The sequence below is a fragment of the Callospermophilus lateralis genome, chromosome 17 (assembly GCF_048772815.1).
Source record: "Callospermophilus lateralis isolate mCalLat2 chromosome 17, mCalLat2.hap1, whole genome shotgun sequence".
Taxonomy (NCBI): Eukaryota; Metazoa; Chordata; class Mammalia; order Rodentia; family Sciuridae; genus Callospermophilus; species Callospermophilus lateralis.
The window spans coordinates 65,611,605-65,630,744 of NC_135321.1; the positions used below are offsets into that span (position 1 = coordinate 65,611,605).

General features: G+C 53.4%; 1 protein-coding gene across 2 annotated transcripts in view; it reads left to right on the forward strand.

Moving 5' to 3' along the window:
- Window positions 1-267: 267 nt before the first annotated feature.
- Rab31 (RAB31, member RAS oncogene family) overlaps window positions 268-19,140 on the forward strand; it is a 91,545-nt gene continuing 72,672 nt past the window's right edge. The window contains exon 1 of one of the 2 annotated variants that reach the window (XM_076836652.1): window positions 268-446. In XM_076836652.1, the coding sequence (XP_076692767.1) occupies window positions 408-446 (39 nt within the window). In that variant the 5' untranslated portion in view covers window positions 268-407. The remainder of the gene's footprint in view (window positions 447-19,140) is intronic. The other variant, XM_076836653.1, reaches the window with a different exon arrangement.

The window sequence follows — 19,140 nt, forward strand, 5'->3', positions numbered from 1 at the left end:
TGCGGAGCCCAGGGTCCTTCCTGGTGGCCTGCGCGTGGGCTCCAAGCGCGACTGCGGTGCGGGGCGTCGCGGTCCCGGCCGTGGTCCGTCTTCCCGCCCGCGGCTGGGCAGCTCCGAGGGCCTGAGGGGCGCCAGGGTCCCCAGGATACCCAGGCCGGGCCGCGGGCGAGGCTGACGCCGGGCGTCGCAGCGAGTGGGCGGCCCGGCCTGGACCCGGCGCCGGGAGGAGCCGGCCGGGCCACGTGACCCGCCGCGGCGGCCCAGAAATAGCAGCGGCGGTTCCGCCCGCGGGTTGGCGCGAGCGCGGGCCGAGGCGGCTGGACGCAGCTGGACGCGGCTGGACACGGCTGGGCGCAGCGGCCCGGCCCGGGGGATGCTGCAGAGCCCCGGCCCCGCCCGGCCCGCACATGATGGCCATCCGGGAGCTCAAGGTGTGCCTTCTCGGGGTGAGTCCGCGCCCTGTCCCCGCCCTCGGCCACCCCGCGCCCCTCGGCCACCCCGCGCCTGCTTCCCGGGCCGCCGCTCGCCGAGCCCCGGGGTCCCCGCGTCCCCCGGCCCAGGCTTCCCGCGCCCGCCCGCCGTCCCACCCGCACCCGCGCGTCCCGGGGTACCCTCCGACCTCGCTGGGCTGCGGGGTGGGCGGGGCGGGGACAGGGCGCGGGACAGGGACGGCGGCTTTGGATGATTTCCGGAGTGTCGAAGCTCCTCGGGAGGCCGCGGGTTTCTTTCGCCTCCCGGGAGCGATGGGTTTATTCACTTAAAAAAAAAAAAAAAAAAAAAAAAGTTCAAGCCAGGGCGAGAAAACCGAGGGCATGGCCGGGCATGGCCGGGCTGGAAGGCGAAGAAAGAAAGTACTGTGGAGCAGTGCGCCCCGCGAGCGTCCGTGCTGCGGGTGAGAATGAGCGGGACCGAGAGCCCCCTCCCCCGTCACCACTTCCCTACCCAAACTGGGTGTTTCTCAGCCTGAAGAAACAGCCTGGAACCCACAGCCACCATGCGAACTGCGTCCCCTGGGGACTCGGATAATGTTTATAGTCATTTCCTGGTGTCCGCGTCAAATTCCAGAATCCTTCCAAAAGCAGACTGAGGCCCTAAACTGTGTCTTCAGTGGCCTTTGGCACCCAGGCTTGGTCTTCTAAGGCCAGCTGATTTTGTTCTCCCAAGAAGACCGTTTCCTAAGTAAAGAAGCAGCCGAAGGGCAGACCCCCTTCCAGTTTGTCTCAGAAATGCTAACTGGGCTGTCAGGGCCGTGGTGCACAAGAGGAAGCATGGCAGTCGGAATGGGTTGTGCCAGACCACGGTGTGCCTGTGCCGGGCCTCTGGATCTTCTGGCTCAGGCGATCTCGACTGGCCCTACCACTGTCCTCAGCCAAAATCCTTAATTACGCTGACTGGATGGTAATTCCAGGGGAACTGGCAGAGGCCGCCTGCCCTGTGAGTCCCCGATGTGCCCTGCTGGGCTCTCCCAGTGCCTGGACTTGGCAGCTGCTGGGATCTGGCTGGGAGGCTGTTCTGGGTCCCTTGCTGAACTGTGGGTGTGGCAGGGTGGGTTTCATGTGTGCCAGGCTGTCTGCTGTAGTCCAGACCTAAATGCCAGGAATTAGAAGCCATTCAGTCCCAGGGCTCCAAAGACTTAGCAGGAAAGCCTGGCCTACAGAGGCACAGTGAGTCGCATGTGTCAGTTGGGCTTGGGAGGAAATATCTTTGCCTTGTTTTGGGTCACTGTCTCTGTCTCCCTTGTTGTCTATGTAGGTGGCACAGGCTCCTGCCCCAAAGCCTGCCCCCTCCTTCTCAGTTTCACTATTTAGGCAAGAATCTTTATATCCGCGTACAAGGACAGTGATCCGTGGCAAGAGCCTGCACCTGGGCTCTTTCCCAACCAACTGGCTATGCTGCTTTGGATGACTAATACAGTTGCCTCATCTGTAAATGCACATAATAACATCTTCCCCGTTAAGGCAGAGCATTGTACCAGATGAACTCTTAAGATACATGGTCACTTCCTGTCAGTCTGTGATTACAGGGTGACAGCAAAACTTGGAGATAAGTTTAACTTCCTTTTTTCTTTATCTCCAAAATGAAGCACACTCTGGCTGGGCACTGTGGCACACACCTGTAATCCTAGTGACTTTGGAGGCTGAGGCAGGAGGATTGAAAGCTGGAGGCCAACCTCAGCAACTTAGTGAGATCCTGTCTCAAAATAAAAAATGAAAAAAGCTGGTGATGTAGCCTAGTGGCAGAGCCTCCCTGGGTTCAGTCTCTGGTTCTAATGCATAAACAGAAAGGCAGGAAGCAGCACGTGTTTTCAGGGGCTCCTGGAGACGGTGCCTTCCCTTGGCTCCCCTCTGACTGCTGGTTCCTTTTGATGGCTCTGCTGATTGGCATTTCCCCTTGGAAGTGGGGAGAATGGTGCTGAAGCGGAGAAGAGGTTTCTGTGCAGGTGGCAGCTTTGAAACATCAGTCATATCACCTCATGGCCTCCTATTTTTCAGGGTGGCCTTACGTTTTCCACCACGAGCAGTGTTTGCTTCGTCCCCTGCTTGGTCCCTTCCTGGGCCAGGTGTTTGCAGCAAGCTCACCTGAGCAGGCTGGTTCTCTGGGTGACAGGGCTTGTGGGAGGTCAGAGTCCTTCTAATGCCCAGTTGTACTGTGGTGACCTGGGGGTCAGTGTCTGGAAAAGCGAGCCAGTGCCAAGTCCAGAGGCCCTTCAGAGAGAGACCCACAACTGCTCTCTCTCTGGGTAGGGACCCATGCTTTCTAGACTGAGCCCTGCCTGTGCCCGGCACTGACTTCCTGTTTTCTCAGCGTGCCTGCTGTCTCAGTCTGATCAAGACTCTGGCATCCCCACCGAATGTGACAGAGAATGTGGCCCTCATGCTGAAGGCTTGCTGTGTCACTGAAGGGGCTGAGGGACCCATCTCTGTGCTGGCTCAGGGATGTGCTTTTCCCCACATGACTATCTTACGCGCGGCCAGGGCAAACTTTACCTCTGCTCCCTGCTGGTGACTCCTAGCTGTAGTCACCGGCTCCCTCCTGGGGTCAGAGATCCCTTCTATTGATGTGAGGGTTGGGTCCCTGGCAGCAGGTGGCAGGCGTGGCCTCCCTGGCCCGTAGCAGTGTTGTTTGGGGTCCTGCCGATGCCATTTTCTTGGCCTGCTAGGTGTGTCTGCTCTTGTCTCTTGGGGAGTGCTTCCAGGTGGGCCGAATAATGGCCTGAAACATTCTCTGAATGCCTTGTGCTCGCAGAAAGCCCAGGACCCAGGGGCACTGGGCTCACCTACGTTACCTGTTATCCACTCTTGGCTTGAATGTCCCGCATATGGACTCTCCTGTGGACCCCACGTGGGGTGGCCTTGCAGGCCTGTGTGAAGGCTCTTTCCTCGGGTAGCCAGGCTGCCTGCGGACCTGCTGCGGGTGCCTTTGACCCAGGGAAGCACACCAGGCTGGGTCAGCAGATGCCCAGGACCCCCAGAGTCTCAGCCCTGCCCAGAAAGTGCCAACCATCCCACCGTGGAATGTCGGCACTCATGAACACTGCAAAGCGCGCGCTCGCGCGCACACACACACACACACACACACACACACACAAGCCCAAACCAAAAAGCAATCCCAAGGCAGCAGCTGCTTCTACCCCAGAGGTGGAAAGCTTCCCAGCGGCATTCCTGACACACATTGCCACGTGGCCGCAGCGGGAGGAAGGGGCGGAGGCGCATCTCTGTTTTATAATTTCCTCTGGGGGTGTGTGCGTGTGCACTTAAAGACTGCTTCCGGACGGAATACCAAGGAGATTTCTGTTTGTACTTTGGTTGTCTTGACAACAGCTGGAGATTTCTGCCACTTCGTCCACAGCTGGGTGCGTGGTGAAGGCGGCCCAGGACTTCCCTGGTCCTGTGGGAGCTTGACCTCTGTGCGCAGCTGTGTCCTGGCTCATCAAAGAGCTGTCACACACCTGGGGTCTGCTGGGACTCTGGGTGGTGGAGATTTCAGATTTGTACAGGGCTGCGCAGTGGAAGGACTCTTTGGTCTCATGGACACTAGGGCCCCAGAGTGGAACGGGTTTCTGTTTACCGTGACATGGAGCAGTCAGAGCTGTGTGGACTCCGCGGGGCCACCACAGGCGCTCTCCTGAACTGAAAGTCCCCGAGGAGGGAGCACAGGTTTATTAGAGTTCTTGCAGATGGAACTGATGTGGAGGGTAGTGGGTGGGGCGAGGCATCTTAATCCATTTTCTGTGGCTGTAACAAAATATCTGAGAATGGGTGCTTTTTAAAATGGGAAGGTTTATCTAATTCGTGATACTGATGGCGGGAGGGTCCTAAGAGCATGGCATTGCCCCCAGCTGCCTCACAGCCTGGTGGAAAGGACAGGGAACTGGCCCTGTTGCAAGGGGTCAAGTGTGTTCTTGTGACAACTCACTCCAAGAGACCAGCATTCATCCCTTCCCAGAGGTTGTCCCCACGTGTAACCGCCCTGTGCTTGGCCAGCTTCTTCATGGTCCAGCACCTCAACCTTGTCATGCTGAGGACCAGGTGCTTCCAGCACTTGAGCCCTTGGGGGCAGGCCACGTGGACAGAGGCCACAGCAGACACCACGGTGTTTGCTTTCCGAGGTGGGTTCCGTTGGCATGCTCATTCTGTTTTCCTTCTGAGAATCTCGGGCTTCTCTGGGTGGGAGGACGGCAGGTTGGGCCCGATTCCTCTGCTACATCACACCCTTTTTATAAAGTGAGGTTGGGCACGGGTGACCCCGGGGGTGCCTGGGTCAACAGGACTAGTGCAGCTGTTGTGGGGGTGTCCTTCGGCAGCACCTGGCATGTGGCTGACGCCGTGCCCTGTCCCCGGTCAGGCTGACCCAGTCCCTCAGGCTCCCTGGTTCCTCTTTTCTTCCGAGTCTGCCTGCCACACCCCTCCGAGGGCTTCCGGAACTCAGTGTCTCTTTGGCGTGTGTCTCTGAACCATTGGTGGAACATCTCCAGCCTCCCCCTGGCCTCCCCCTCGTTCGTCCCCGTTTCCTAGTTCAGGCAGCTGATACCGCAGCCTGGAAGCTCAATGACACGGACTTCTCAGGGCTCTGGAGGCTGAGGAGCGCAAGGTGCCAGCTCACAGTCTGCTTGGCTCTCCTGCTGTGTCCCCGAATGGCAGAGAGACAGGATCCTTCTCAAGAGGATACTAATCCCTTTGATGATAATCCACCCTTGTGACCCTATGGTCTCCCAAGCTGCCTCCTCCGGACACGCTCACTTGGGGCATGGGGCTTCGGTGTACGCATGGGGGGCTCAGATATTCAGTCTGTGGCACTTGCCCTCCCCCATGCCCTCCGGCATGGCTCACCTTTGGGGCCAGTCTCCTTGTTTTTGTGGCCGTGCCGGATCCCTTAGGTCGGACCCAGGGCCACAGTCCTGAGTAAACTGCACTCTAAGGTGCTGGACCTAAGGCGATCCTGGGCCAATTGGAAGGGGCTTCAGGTGTCCTTTGTTCAACAGGCTAAACTTGTCTGGTGCTTCCTGTGGGGGCAAAGGTGGCACTTCCTCTGTCCTCTTTCTGTCTGTGTGTATTTGGAGATGACTAAGTGCCTGTCCCTTCAGTGCCTCTGTGGTGCCGGGAGCTGTGGGTGGCCTCAGGTCGACAGGATGGCTGTGGTCCTCACCTTTCCGGGGACGTGGACGCACGGTGGCGAGTCATGCGGTATCCCTCCTTTCCTCCCTTGGCGCTGACGGTGGCGTGCCGGCACCGAGGGCCTGGTGTGGTGTGCGGGATCAGGGCTGCCTGGCCTCCTGGACATGAGGACACACAGGCACAGGGTCTGTCCAGCTCCGCTCTGAGCACCTGCTGTTGCAAGGGGCAGTGCCACTGGTTGGAGACAGGAGCAAGGAAGGTGGGCTCTGGTCCCCGCTGGGGAGAGAGGTCACTGGCTGCACTGCAGGGACAGCTGGGTGCACAGGAAGTGGTGTCCATGGCCAGGCTGGGCAGATGGGCGTGACCAGGTACTGTGGGGTGGTGGAGGCTGCACGCAGTGGACTCTGGGTAAGGGGGATCTGGAGGGTGCCTGGGGGCGGAAGGGTCCAGCAGGGCCTTCCTGGAGGGCCTGACAGGAGAGGGCAGCAGCATGGACTCGGGGCTCTGTCCCTCCTCTCTCAGCCTGACCCCTCTTCCGCTGACTCCGCCCTCCTTTCAGCAACGGTTTGTTGTTGTTTTTGATTCCACTTCTCCCATGTTTCATTTTGAAAATTTTCAAATGTATGAAACAGTTGAAAGGATACTACAGCAGTCCCCCTACCCCCCTGCCGCCATTGAAAGATGTTAAATGGAAAATTTTGGAAATAACTCATATGTTTTCCAGTGTGTGACATCCTGTGTGGTGCGATGGAGGCTCACACTGCCCTTGGTCTCGCTCTGACTCACTGTGTCCATCCTGTGTGAGCGACCCGCCTGGCAGTGACTTCGCAGCCTTCTTGGTTATCGGATCGACTGATACAGTGTCACAACCCTTGTGTGTTAGCCAGTGACTCTTGTTTCACTTAACAGTGACCCTGAAGCACTAAAGTGGAGGGGTCAGCAATTGGGATATGCAGCAGAGGAGCCACGAAGGGCTTCCTTTCAACTGCCTCACACCATCAAGAAAAGGAGGGCGAGCCCACGGGGTAGGATATTTTGAAGGAGACAGACCTCATCCACGTTAGTTTTACTGCAGTTTGTTGTTATGATTATTTTATTACAGCTATTATTGCCGACCTCTTGCTATGCTTAACTTACAAATTAATTGAATCCCAGGTGTGCCTGCTCGGGAGAAAACAGCGTGTGGGGGGTCTGGGACTGTCCCGGGCTTCCAGCGTCAGGACACTCAAGCTGTAAGTCAGCTTTCCCGTCTTCCTGTCACGAGGGTGCAGGTTTCACTGGGGGTAGCGGAGCATGTTCCCACAGATAAGCGGGGCAGCGGCAGTGACCCTGTGTCTTCCTTCCCCTAGAGGCAGCGGGAACACAGGGCCCCTCTTCTTCTCCCTTCCTCTCATGATCACCAACAGCTCTGTGTTTCTCCTGCACCACTGGAAGTAACTTGCAGACTGGACACTTTCCTTCTGAGGACTCCAGCAGGTGTCCTTTAGGGAAAAAGGTGCTCTCCTACACACCAGGACATTATCATCTCACGCCTATGATGGGCACGCCACAATACCCGTGTCAATCGCACGGTCCCTATTCAGATGTTTCCAGCTGTCCCCGGAGTGTCCTGCACAGCTGTTTGCCACCACCCAGGGTCCTGTGGGAGGGCAGGTGTGACACTGATTGTCATGTTTCTGTAGTCACTTTGCATCCAAGGCAAGTCCCCTCCTTTTGTCTGGTGACACAAGCATCTGTGACAATCCTGACCACGTGTCTTGTAGGAAGCCCCAGGACCTGGATGTGTCTGGTGGCTTCCTTGTGGCTTCCTCTGGTTTCATGTGGTCATCTCCATTCTGCCATCTGGCACCCACTAAACGACGTCCCTTAGCTCCCCTGTGCCAGGCAGCAGTGTGTCTAGAGGAGCAGATGCAGGACTTGATGTGTGGAGCCTGCCTTTCCACAGGTACCGGGGAAGCCAGTGACAGGTTGGGCACCCTGTCCTTGAAACGCCTGGCCGGGAGGAGTTTCAGATTTGGGGTTCTTCAAATAGTGGAATGTTGGCTTAAATTACCGACTGTGCCTCCAGCCAGAGATCTGAAGGCCCAAATGCTCTAGTGCCGTGGTGGCTCTCAAACGGTTGGGGATTTCGGAGCCTTTCGCCTTTCAGACGTCTGGGTTTGAGGCCGGGCCTGTGTGCGGGCTGCTCAGGCTGCTCAAGGTGTGTGGCCCAGGGCTGTGCAGGTCAGACCCTGCACGAAGCAGGCGGGAGCTGGTGCTGGGCTTCTGTGGAGGCAGGGGATGCCCCAGCTTCTGGCTTCCCCAGGGGTGACGTGGTTCTGCAGCTCTCACCCCAGCCGTGGCGGTTGAGCTGCCAGGAGGAACTCTGTCCTGCGCAGTCCGACCTGCCTTTCCCTTTGCCTGTCAGCGGGAATACAGCAGAGTGCTACTTAACCTGGAGTCACTGAGCAGGTTTCTCACCGTGGGACCTTTTGCTTCAGCATCTTTGTGATTCTCTCTCTCTCTCTCTCTCTCTCTCTCTCTCTCTCTCTCTCACACACACACACACACACACATACACACACATATACATATGTGTGTATATATATGTACATATAACAATTTTAATTTATTTATTTAGGCACTGGGGGTTGAACCCAGGGGCGCTCTACCACTGAGCTACATCCCAGCCCTTTCATTTTTTATTTTGAAACAGGGTCTTGCTAAGTTGCTCAGACTGGCCTCAAACTTGCAATCCTGCTGCCCTGGTTTCCAGGTTCCTGGGGTTATAGGTGTGCACCTGGCTGTCTGATAGTCTGACATATTTTTTGTTCTTGGTGCCTGGGGCCTTCTGGACTTCTCTGGAGGTTAGGAATGTGGCTTCTGTTTGCTCTGTATTTAACCCAGAAGATGCTTCAGCTACTTTCAGTTCCCCTAGAGGTATCGGGAAGACTCAAAATTTGAATGGGGTCTGCAGGACGGCAGGCGGAAGACAGGGAAATGATTTCCTCTCCTCTCCATTTTCTCTCTTTCTTTTTTTTGTACCAGGTATGGAATCCAGGGGTGCTAAAATACTGAGCGACATCCCCAGCTATTTTTTGTATTTTATTTAGAGACAGGGTCTTGCTAAGTTGCGGAGGACTTCACTAAGTTGCTGGGGCTGGCTTTGAACTCATGATCCCCCTGCCTCAGCCTCCCAGGCAGCTGGGATGACAGGTGAACGCCACCACACCCAGCTTCATTTTGTCGTCTTTGAGCAAGATGTCTCGGAGAGTTAGATCCTTTTCTATGCTCCAATTTGTTTTTCAGGAAGAAGAAGATAGCTGGGTTCTCCAGTTCCTTCCCTTTCTACCCTCATGGGGCACAGCCACTATCCTGCCTAGGATTTGCAAATAGAATGTGTCCTCCTAAAGGTGCCTTTGTCAAAGGTCCTTCCCTGGGAAAGAAGGAGGGAGAGAGAGAGAAGAAGGGGGCGGGAGAGGAGAGGAGGAGAGATGGGAAAAAGAGGAGAGAAGGGGAAAGAGGGGGAGAGGAACACACACACACACACACACACACACACACACACACACTTGCACTTGCTAGCTCAGAGTATCACATGAAACTTGCCCTTGCTTCTGTTGGAAAAGGGGCAAGAACAGATTGTTCCTGGTTGCTTTATTTATTTATTTATTTTTAAAATCAAACTATTGGTCAAGACATTTACATTAATGGCAAGTTCTTGCTTGTTTGTTTTTATTTTTTATTTTTATTTTTTGGTACCAGAGATTGAATGAGTGGTGCTTAACTACTGAGTCACATCCCCAGCCCTTTTAAAAAATTTTTATCTGAGACAGGTTCTCGCTAAATTGCTTAGAGCCTCACTAAGTTGCTGAGGCTCTTTTAACTTTCCATCCTCCTTCCTTAGCCTCCCGAGATGCTGAGACTACAGGCCTGAGCCACCACAATTGGCCACTTATGGCAAGTTTAATTGAAAAGACATTTTTGTAAAAGCACTTTTCATAGCATTAGGTACTGCATACTTCATGAACTTGCCTTTTGTTTTAGGAGCAAAAATATTTTCTGAATTTCTTCCTAATAAGCTTGCAAAGAGCCAAGTTTTCATTGTAAAATGTCTCAGTACTTGTCCCCAGCAGGTGCCTGGAAGGGAGAGCTAGAACAGAGTCACAGGCCGGTGACTGGTTTCTCAGTGTTGTGGAGGCTGGAAGTCCATCAGGATGGCCCATGGCAGACTGTGCCCGTCTCCTCTCTGCATCCTCCCCTGGCGTGCTGGAGAGTGGGCGGGCACTCCCTGGGTCTCCTCTAGAAGGCACTGATCCCTCCATGAGTGCTCCACCCTGTGACCTGGTCCCCTCTGGAGGCCCACCTGCTCACACTGTCCCCTGGGGGAGGGTTTCAACATAGAACTGGGAGGGGAACACACTGGGCCAACACAGAGCAAAGTGACTCCTGCATCTTTAAATTCGAATCTGTTTTGACACAGTGAGATGAGACATTTTTATTTCAGCAAAAGTTCGGGATTCCTGCTGACCCCTGAGCTGTGTTTTCCTGCAGTGGCTTATGCTGTGCTGATTGCCCCCCTCGCCCCCCACTGCATTTTCGTTTTTAGTTGGTTGGCAAACCATGGGCGCCCAAGTTGTTGCCTCTACCTGGTCCTCTCCTTCCTTCGGTCTTTCGTTTTACACTCAGGTGACTCCTCTCTGTCCTCTGATCACCTGGACCTCACCTTCAGCCTCCTCATCCTGCCATGGTTGTCCTCTGTCCTGCCCGGCAGGGTCACCACCTTCCAGCACTTTGATCTGCTCCTCCGCATTGCATCCTTCGGGAAGAGGCACCCCGGGCCCAGCCCTGCTTTCCTGTTTCCTCCACCAGCTCCACTGGCTGCCGTGCCACCCCAGGGTGCTCTGCAAGCTGCTGGGCTCAGTGGGGCACTGCCAGGGTTGCCCCCACGCTCAGCCAGACTTCGTGAATGAGGGTTCTTTAACAATGAATTGCCAAGTGCTGGGGAAGATAATAGGAATCTTCACCAGGGTGTGGCTTGCCTGACTGCCCTGCGGTATGCACAGGTAACAATGGCCCGAGAAGAAGGGACTCTGACCTCAGGGTTCACGGTCCTGACGGCCATGCATGGGGAGAGCTGAGTAGCCACTCAGCTCAATCTTATGGGAGGCCACAGGATGCTCTGTGGCCAGATGTTCCAAAGTGGAGGTGCATGGAGTGTGGGTGTGGCTGGGAGGGCTGCTGGGTACCTGCTGACCAGCTAGGAGCATGGCTGAGATTAGGTTAGTGCAGAGGGGAATGCCTCTGGAGCGCTAGGGGCTCTGTGCATGCTGCATTCCTAGCAGAAAGGAGTCTGAAAAGACTGGATGCAATGTGGTCATCGTGTGCAGCGGAGCAGAGTGGGTCTCTCAGTGGGCCCCTATTTTTTCTTTTTTGTACTGGGGATTGAATCCAGGGGCACTGGACCACTGAGCCACATCCCCAGACCTAGTTTGTATTTTATTTAGAGACAGTTGCTCAGCATCTCCCCATTGCTGAGGCTGGCTTTGAACTCGGGATCCTCCTGCCTCAGCCTCCCGAGCTGCTGGGATCACAGGCGTGTGCCACAGCACCCGGCATCTTTTTTGTTTGGTTTATTCATGAGCATGTGTGACTTATATGCTGAAATTTAAACCTACAAAATGTATCGTAAGGCCGAAGGTGATGTTTGAGAGGTGGATATTGTTTGGTTCTGGTTACCTGAAAATAACGCTGGAAAGTGAGCTTCTGTCAGATTGCCAGAGGGCCTTGAAGTCGGAGTTTCTCTCTGTTTGGTGAAATGACAGCAGGACATACACTCTGGGTGACGTTTGCAGTGGCAACACACTTCCATTTGTGCAGGCCTTTCCTGGGTCTCTGCTCCGTCATGGGTGGCAGCCACCTCTGTTGGGGCCTGGGGTCCTCCGCAGGGACAGGGGTTGGGGTCACTCAGCACTGTAGACTTGGGTTCCTGAAGGGGGGTCTGCCCCGGAGGTTCTGGTGGCTTTCTGTGGGTCACTTCTGTGTTGTGTTGTATGCTTGGCTTTGGGCGCTGGGGTGGGCCCAGGGCCTTGCGCCTGAGCTGCATACTAAGCCCCGTCCCCGGTGTTCTGTTATTTGAAAAATAAACGAAAGCACTCCTCCGTCTTCTGTGTGATTATCCTGTACAGAACTCTGCCACAGCTTTAATGCCAATGGGTTAAACGGGTTAATGGGGAAAGAATGGGCAGTGAGAACGGAAATCGTGCACTGGGGTCATGTGAAGGCTGTGTGGCTCCTCAGCAGTGCCACAGGTGTCCCCTGCTCTGAGCCAGGCACCCTGCCAAGGTGACAGAAGAGACCAGGGCGCCTGAGCTCACAGAGCTGACACCTTAGTAGCACACAGGTGCCACGCATGAGCTGGGAGGGAAAGGGAGCAGGGAAGGGCCTGGAGGGCCTGGGGAGCCGGGCAGGCCCCGGGAGGAGGACCTTGGCTGGGACCTCCAGAAGCAGGTGGGCAGTGAGGCTGGGTAGAGGAGGGCAGGTGGAGGAGCGGGTGGAAGGAGGGCAGGGCAGGCAGGGCTGTGGCTTGGTCTGGGGTCTGTGTGCTCGTGTGGGGAACTTTGCATTTCCTTGGCATGGGGGGCTCTGGAAGTCTTCTGTGCAGAGCAGGGACGGGTCCAGTCACCTCTTATGGAGATCACCTGGCAGCCATGTGGGGGTGGACCAGGAGGAGGCAGAGCAGAGCCTGGGAGGTAGCAGTGACTTCAGAGCCTGGCAGCAGGGCACTTGGTGCCCCCCAGGTGGGCTGTTTTGAAGGTAGAGTGACATTGTCACTGACAGATGGGTGGAGGATGGGAACACTGACGTGGCTTGAAGTACCAGGGCTCTGCTGACCTTGGGGTCTGGCCACAGCAGACGGCTGAGATTGGCCTGGGACACAGCTCGGTGCCAGAGGCTTGGGCAGCTGGTGCGAGGCCCTGGGTGCACCCCCCAGCACTGCAGGGACAGGAAGTGTTGAGTTCCATGGGTTCCAGATTCCTCAGTGCGTCCGTCCGTCCTGTGTAGATTTAGAGTAGCGTACACGGTTTAGGTGCACTCTTAGTGTTTGTGTATATTTACATAAAAAAATAGCTAGTGGCTACGTTGGGACTGTCTTTCTCCATGGAGAGCAGGCCCTGGAAGCCTGAAGAACCCTGCTCTGACCACCAGTGCTGGCTGAGGGTTAGAGGACACTCCAGTTCCCTGACGAGGTGTCAGTGTGTTGGCAGGATTCTGAAAGGGCAGGGGCACAGTGGGGGGAAGGTGGGGTGTTCTGAGCACCGCCCGGTGCCGTTCCTGCAGCACGGGACCCCATCACAGTAGCACCGCGACTGGTTATTCTTGGTCCGAGAACTTCATACGCCATTGTGCTTTGGAACCAGTGTTAACTGGAATGTCATGGCCCATCCTCGATGAGCTGGGATCCCTGCTGTTCACTGTAGGTGACATTCTGTGACCACCCACCACAGTGGCCAGGTGTCTGCTGCGTGGCACGGTCACCCACCGATCCCTATGGGGCCCCCACGGGATTGGCTCAGCACTGTTGGCTGGTGTTTCTTGTGGCCAGTGGGTGACTGGGTGAGGAGGGCTTGCTCACTTGGGACTTCTCCTGCAGTTCCCATCTGGTGGTGGCCGGGCCAGGACAAGGGAGGGCTCCGTCACTTATGTGTGCGCCTGAGCTGGCTGCAAATCGGGAACCTCCTTCCACCCGGCCCCTCCTGGTGGCTTCTCCTCCTATCCCGGAATCTGAGGTTGGCAGGCTTGCTTGCCCCACTAAGCGGGTAGCGGATCTGTCACTTCTGGCCAGCTGCCACCCTCCCAGAATGTCGTTTGTGCCCCCTGTCATTGACCAGTGTGTCACCAAGGCCAGTCCAGAAGCGGGGGGTGGGGTGGGGTGGAGAGTAGAGTCCGCCTCTTGGGAGGAGCAGCAGGACTTTGTGGTCATCTTCAGTTCTCCCCCTGTGCGAGGGCGTCACACTCCTAAGGACAGTAAGGGGCTCGTGAGGGCCCTTCTGTCACTGTGCTCACTTTGCTCACCAGGGAGAGGGAGGGGGAGGGGGAGGGTGCAGGGTGGAGGAGCATGCTCAGGACCGTGCTCACAGGCGGTGTTTCAGGAGTGGAGCTGGTCTGCGGGGCTCAGAGCCCAAGCACACAGCTGCTTTCCTGTGCTGTCGACGTCAGCTGTCACTGCTCCGGTCCCCACCAGCATGCTGTGGGGGCTCCCGCTACTCCACAGGATGGGCATTGAAGAGGGGTGTCTCTGGCTGGTGTGCAGCTCAGGGGTGCAGCTCCTGTGGTGCGTGTGCAGGGCCCTGAGCTCCACAGAGAAATGTGAAAAGGGAAGTATTGTATTGAAACAATTTTGAAAATAGTTGATTGAACAGTGGAACCAGGTTTGAAATACTCCTGTGGAAGGAAAAGAGGCGAATCGCTACAATGTCAGGGTCCTGGTCAGGTTCCTGGAGAGTGCAGGTGACTGTTGCCCACCTGTGGGCAGGTGTGAGGTGTGGGCAGGTGTGAGGTGTGGAGAGAGGGATCCTGAGTCGGGGCGACCTAGCCTGGAAGGTGGGAGGGGCTCATGCATAGGGGCACTGATGGCAGCAGCACCTGGCCTGCCCTCCCAGTCACCGTGCGCCACCTGTGTGACATCTCACTTGACCCTTGCACAGCCAGCCCTACGTGGTAGGCGTTTCCCCTCTGATATGCGGCTGTGGGAAATGCTCTGTCCAGGCCAAGGAGGCGGTGCCTGGGGAGGACTTGGTCCTCTGGCCTGGTCCACGTTCTGGCTCCCGCTCTTTGTTCCTTCCACTCCCTCAGGGAGTCCTGTTAAGCACTATAATTGGTTCAGGAAGTGTCGGCTTGTGAACGGGATCACTCAGGGAGGCCAGCTGGCTGCATCTAGAAGCTCCTTGTTCAGCTGGTTCAACAGGGAAGCAGGGCTGCCCACTGCGGGCATGGCCCAGCCGTGTGCACGTGGGCTCTGGTGGCCAAGCAATGGCAGATCCCATCCTCTCAGGCTGGTTTCCTTATGGTGAAATGTTGCCAGTTTGCATAGATGACTTGTCCAGCAGGGAATACTGCCAGGCCTGTATTAAGAATAAGCCTCTGACCAGCCTCTTCCCCAAGACCATTTTGCATCCTGATAACCTTAAGGTGTAGAGGAATTAAACCAGATTCTCCCTCCAGAGGAGCTCTGTCTCCTGTGGCTTTCTGTAATGGACCCTGCCAGGTAGTGGTGTTTGGTTGACTATATGAACACTGCAGGACATCACTATCTTCATCCACTTGACCAAATTTAAAACATAAATCTGAATTCTTAGATTGACGTATGACTGACACACACACACACACACACACACACACACACACACACTATCCACATACAGCAAAGTCACCAATTAACATTAGGGGTCAATGGACTTTCACAACTGGAACACAACTATATAAACACCCAGATCAAGAAATAGAAGATTGCCAGCCCCAGAAGCCCACCCTATTCCCCTTCCAGACATTACCTTTACATAAAAGGTAACTTAACACCAGGAAATGTATTTCTATATTTATTTATTTGTTGGTGTTAGGTTTTCGAACGCACAGCCCTAACCAGGCTAGGCTAGAGTGCTACCACCAACTTACATCTCCTGTCCTTTTTGAATTTTTAACTTGAGACAGAGTCTCAGGCTGACCTTGAATTTGAATCCTCCTGCCTCAGCCTCCTTAGCAGGTAGGAGTACAGACCTGTGCCACCATGCCCAGCTCCCAGAAAATCTATTTTTAAACTCGTTTTTAGACTGTAGCATATGCTTACTGGAACATCTTCTTTCTTTTTAAGTGCCTGTGTGAAAGTGATGTTTGCTCTAGTTCCTGGGACAGGAGCCTTGTGACCCATGCTGGGGCCCTGAGTTAGGTCAGAAGGCAGTGTCTTCGGAAGCCACACCCCTGTGCCACCCCGGCAGCTGTGCTTCCCCAGTGGAACCAGCAGATGAAGGAGCTTCTAGGTCCAACACGTTCCCCCTCGGGCAGGCAGGCCTTCTTGATGGATCCCATTTACAAGCTGACATTTGCTGAACCCTCAGTTAATTAAAATGTGAATTGTTCATGAGTTAACGTTTTTAAAGTTCTCCCAATATTAAAAATACATGCACACCTACAATCCCAGTGACTTGGGAGGCTGACGCAGGAGAAGTCCTAGTTCAAGGCTAGACTGGGCAACTCAGTGAGACTCTGTCTCAAGATAAATAAAAAGGGCTGGGATGTAGCTCTGCAGACAGTGTCCATGGGTTCAATCCCCAGTACCACACACACAAAAATGTGTGTGTGTTTGTGTGTGTGTGTATGCACACAAATGCAAAACTTGTTTCCATTTTTAAGAAAGAAAACATTTGTTAAGATCAGTCTCCCTCTCATAGCTTTATTGAGGTATAATTGAAAAATATTGTATTTAAGGTTTGCAATGTAATATTTATATATATGTGTTATATATATGTGATATATATATATGTTGTGAAGTGATTATCATAATCAAGCTAATTAACACCCACTGCCTCAAATAGTTACCTTTTCTTTTGTGAGACTAGTTAAGATCTACTCTCAGCAAATAGATCAGTCGTTCTTAAAATTGTTTTTATGACAAAACTTAGTTGCATACTTAAGAAGAATAAAAACAATATAAAAAGGTACAAAGTGAAAAGTGAACAGAGACTACCTCCCCCACCAATGTCACGGTTCTTGTGTTCCCCTGTGGTCTGTGTGTATGTAGGCATTGCTCTTCATCCTTGAATGTGTTTCCTTGGCTGTAAGTGTAGGTCTTTCTGATTTTTTCAGAAATCACACATGCCTTGTTCTATCACAGTGGTTCACCATGATGTACAGTTGGTGCCCCAAGGATAAATGTTTAGGTAATTCTTGGGGCTGTAAATAAGCAATTCTGCAGTGCAAATCCTTGTGCCTGAATCTTTATTTTTTCCCCCCTCCATGCTGGGGGTTGAACCCAGGGCCTTGTGCATGCAAAACAAGCACTTCACCTACTGAGCTACATCCCCAGCCCTGTGCCTGAATCTTAATGTATGTATGAAGCATGTTTGTGGGATAATTTCTAGAAACACAGTGTGGAACTAGGCGTGATGGCACATCTATAATCCCAGCAACTTGGGAGGCCAAGGCAGAAGGATTGCAAGGTCAAGGCTAGACTCAGCAACTTAGCCAGACCTTGTCTTGGGGAAAAAAAAAAGAAAGAAACAGAACATTGGGTCCAAGAATTGTATCTCATATATATATATGAGATACAATTACAGGATCAACCTTCAAATTGGCGCACCAATCCACACTTCCTGTAAGTGTCTGAAGACACCATTTTTTACCCCCTTACGAACATTGAATATAATAAAAAATCTAAATACATAATATAGATTTAAAATCTAATTTGCATGTCTTTATTAATGACATCGAGCATCTGTTCATGTGTTTTTTGACATTTTTCTGCCAGCCTCTATGATCTTGTGAAGTATGCATTTGGTCTTTGTCCCTATATTTGAGCTCTGGCCCCTTTTCCTGCATGCAGTGCCTAGAATCTTCAGAGTGATACAAGCCGTTTGTGTGCCCATGAGTTGACTAATGGCTGGCAGCCCACCGGCAGCTTCAGAGTGGGGCTGTCACCTGAAGGTCCCCAGGAGCTCGGCCCTTGCCTGCAGCAGGGCAGAGTAGCTGAGGTTCAGTGGCTCACCCGAGGCCTGGGGATCAGTCACCCGGGCCTGTGATGGAGCCTCGTGACCCACGATCTGAACTGTGCGAGGTGGTGGCCCGGTGATGGCACTGGGGCGTAAAGCGATTACGGGTTGCCTGGCCACTGGGGACCCAGCTGGTTTCCGCCAGCCCCCCAGGAGGGACTTTGGCCTTCAGTCTTCCTGTCCTGGTAGGTAAGCAAAACAGGGGGTGTAGTTCAGCCCAGCTGGTGCTCACAGCTGCAGTCAAGGGTGTGAGTGTTCTGTGAGTGGAGTGGAAGACCCTGAGTTTGAGTTTGTTCGATTTTCTACACACCTGCCTACTCACTTCGTTTATGTGCATAGCTGTTTTCCTCACTGGTTTGTGAGGGCATTTGTACATTAAGAAATCAAGCCCCCTGTCCTTTGTGTTGCATGTACTTCTCTCAGTGGAGTGCTTGCTATTTACTGTTTGCTGTATTTTTAAAACTTGTGCCAATATTTAGAAGTCTCTATTTAGTCCCATATATCCACTTGTCTTTGTGTGTTTGGTGTGTGATATATTGCTTAGAAAGTCCTTCTGTATCTAATATTATAAGTGTTTTTACCTGCATTTTGCTTTTGTATTTTCATTTCTTTTTTTACATTAAAAAAAAAAATTATGTGATCTTGAAGGCTTAGGGGTAAAGAACCAGGCAGGAATTCAGACTTTTTCTCACAATCCAAATGCTCAGCTGGTTATTTTAATGCCTCCGATGATTAATTCATCATTGTCTGCTGATCTGATCTGCTATCCTTGCCCTAAAGAGATCCCCATGTGTATATGGGTCTATTTCTGGGCTGCATATTGATCTGGTGAGCGTCCATTTAGTTCTGAACTTTAGAAGATATAGCCATTAGTGTCTGGTCCTATTTATTGGTGTCTTGACATCTCACTACCTGCGTTCTGATGTGTAAGAGGGAAGACATAGTTTTGATTGACAGATCGGAGGATGTTTGTGTAGTAACTATAAATTCTGGGTGTTTTTTTTTTTTTTTCACATGCTTCGGTGAGAGGATCTCTTTGGGAGGAAACACTCTCAACTATTCTGACACTGATGAAATTCAGCTCATCTGCATGCCCTCTGTGTGGGTGTAGCTAGCGTGAGATTTTAAGCTTGCAAACAGACCTTCTGAATGTTGTTTGGAAATATTTTTTTATTTCATCCCTCAGCCAGCACCAAACTTAATGGGCAAGTTAAAATATATTCATTTCGCTATCTTAGTATTTTAGAAAAACAGTGCTTTGAGCCTCAGTCTTTGGAAATGTGTTTCCAAAGAATTGGTTGCATTTGGAGAAGCCAACATTCTAAACATGGGTGCTGGGTCCTGATTGGCAAGGTCGTCCTGACATGAAGGTGGTGTGACATGCAGAGATGGCAGTGAAGGGTCTGGTGTTGAGGGAGCTCTGTATCCAAGACTGGTGGGGAGACGGAGGGAGTCCTGACATTTACTGTCTGCTGTGGGTTGCGTTTGGGGATGCTGAGCTGACGGCTCTGGATTTTGAGAGTTCCACTTGAGCCCAGTGGAAATGGAGTGGGACCTACAGAGGCGGCTTCTCCACTGCTGGCTGTGTCTTCCCGGCTCCTGGGCTCCTGCTGATTCCGCAGCTGCAGGTCCAGCCAGCTCTTCTCACCTGGGGCAGCTTGGACAGTTGGCACTGCCAGATCTACCCTGTTGCTTGGGCTTTTATTCCATTTTGGGAACTTTTTTGTACATTAAGTAATTCCTTGGCAGTGGACACAGGCAGGGGGAATAGTCACCTTAGA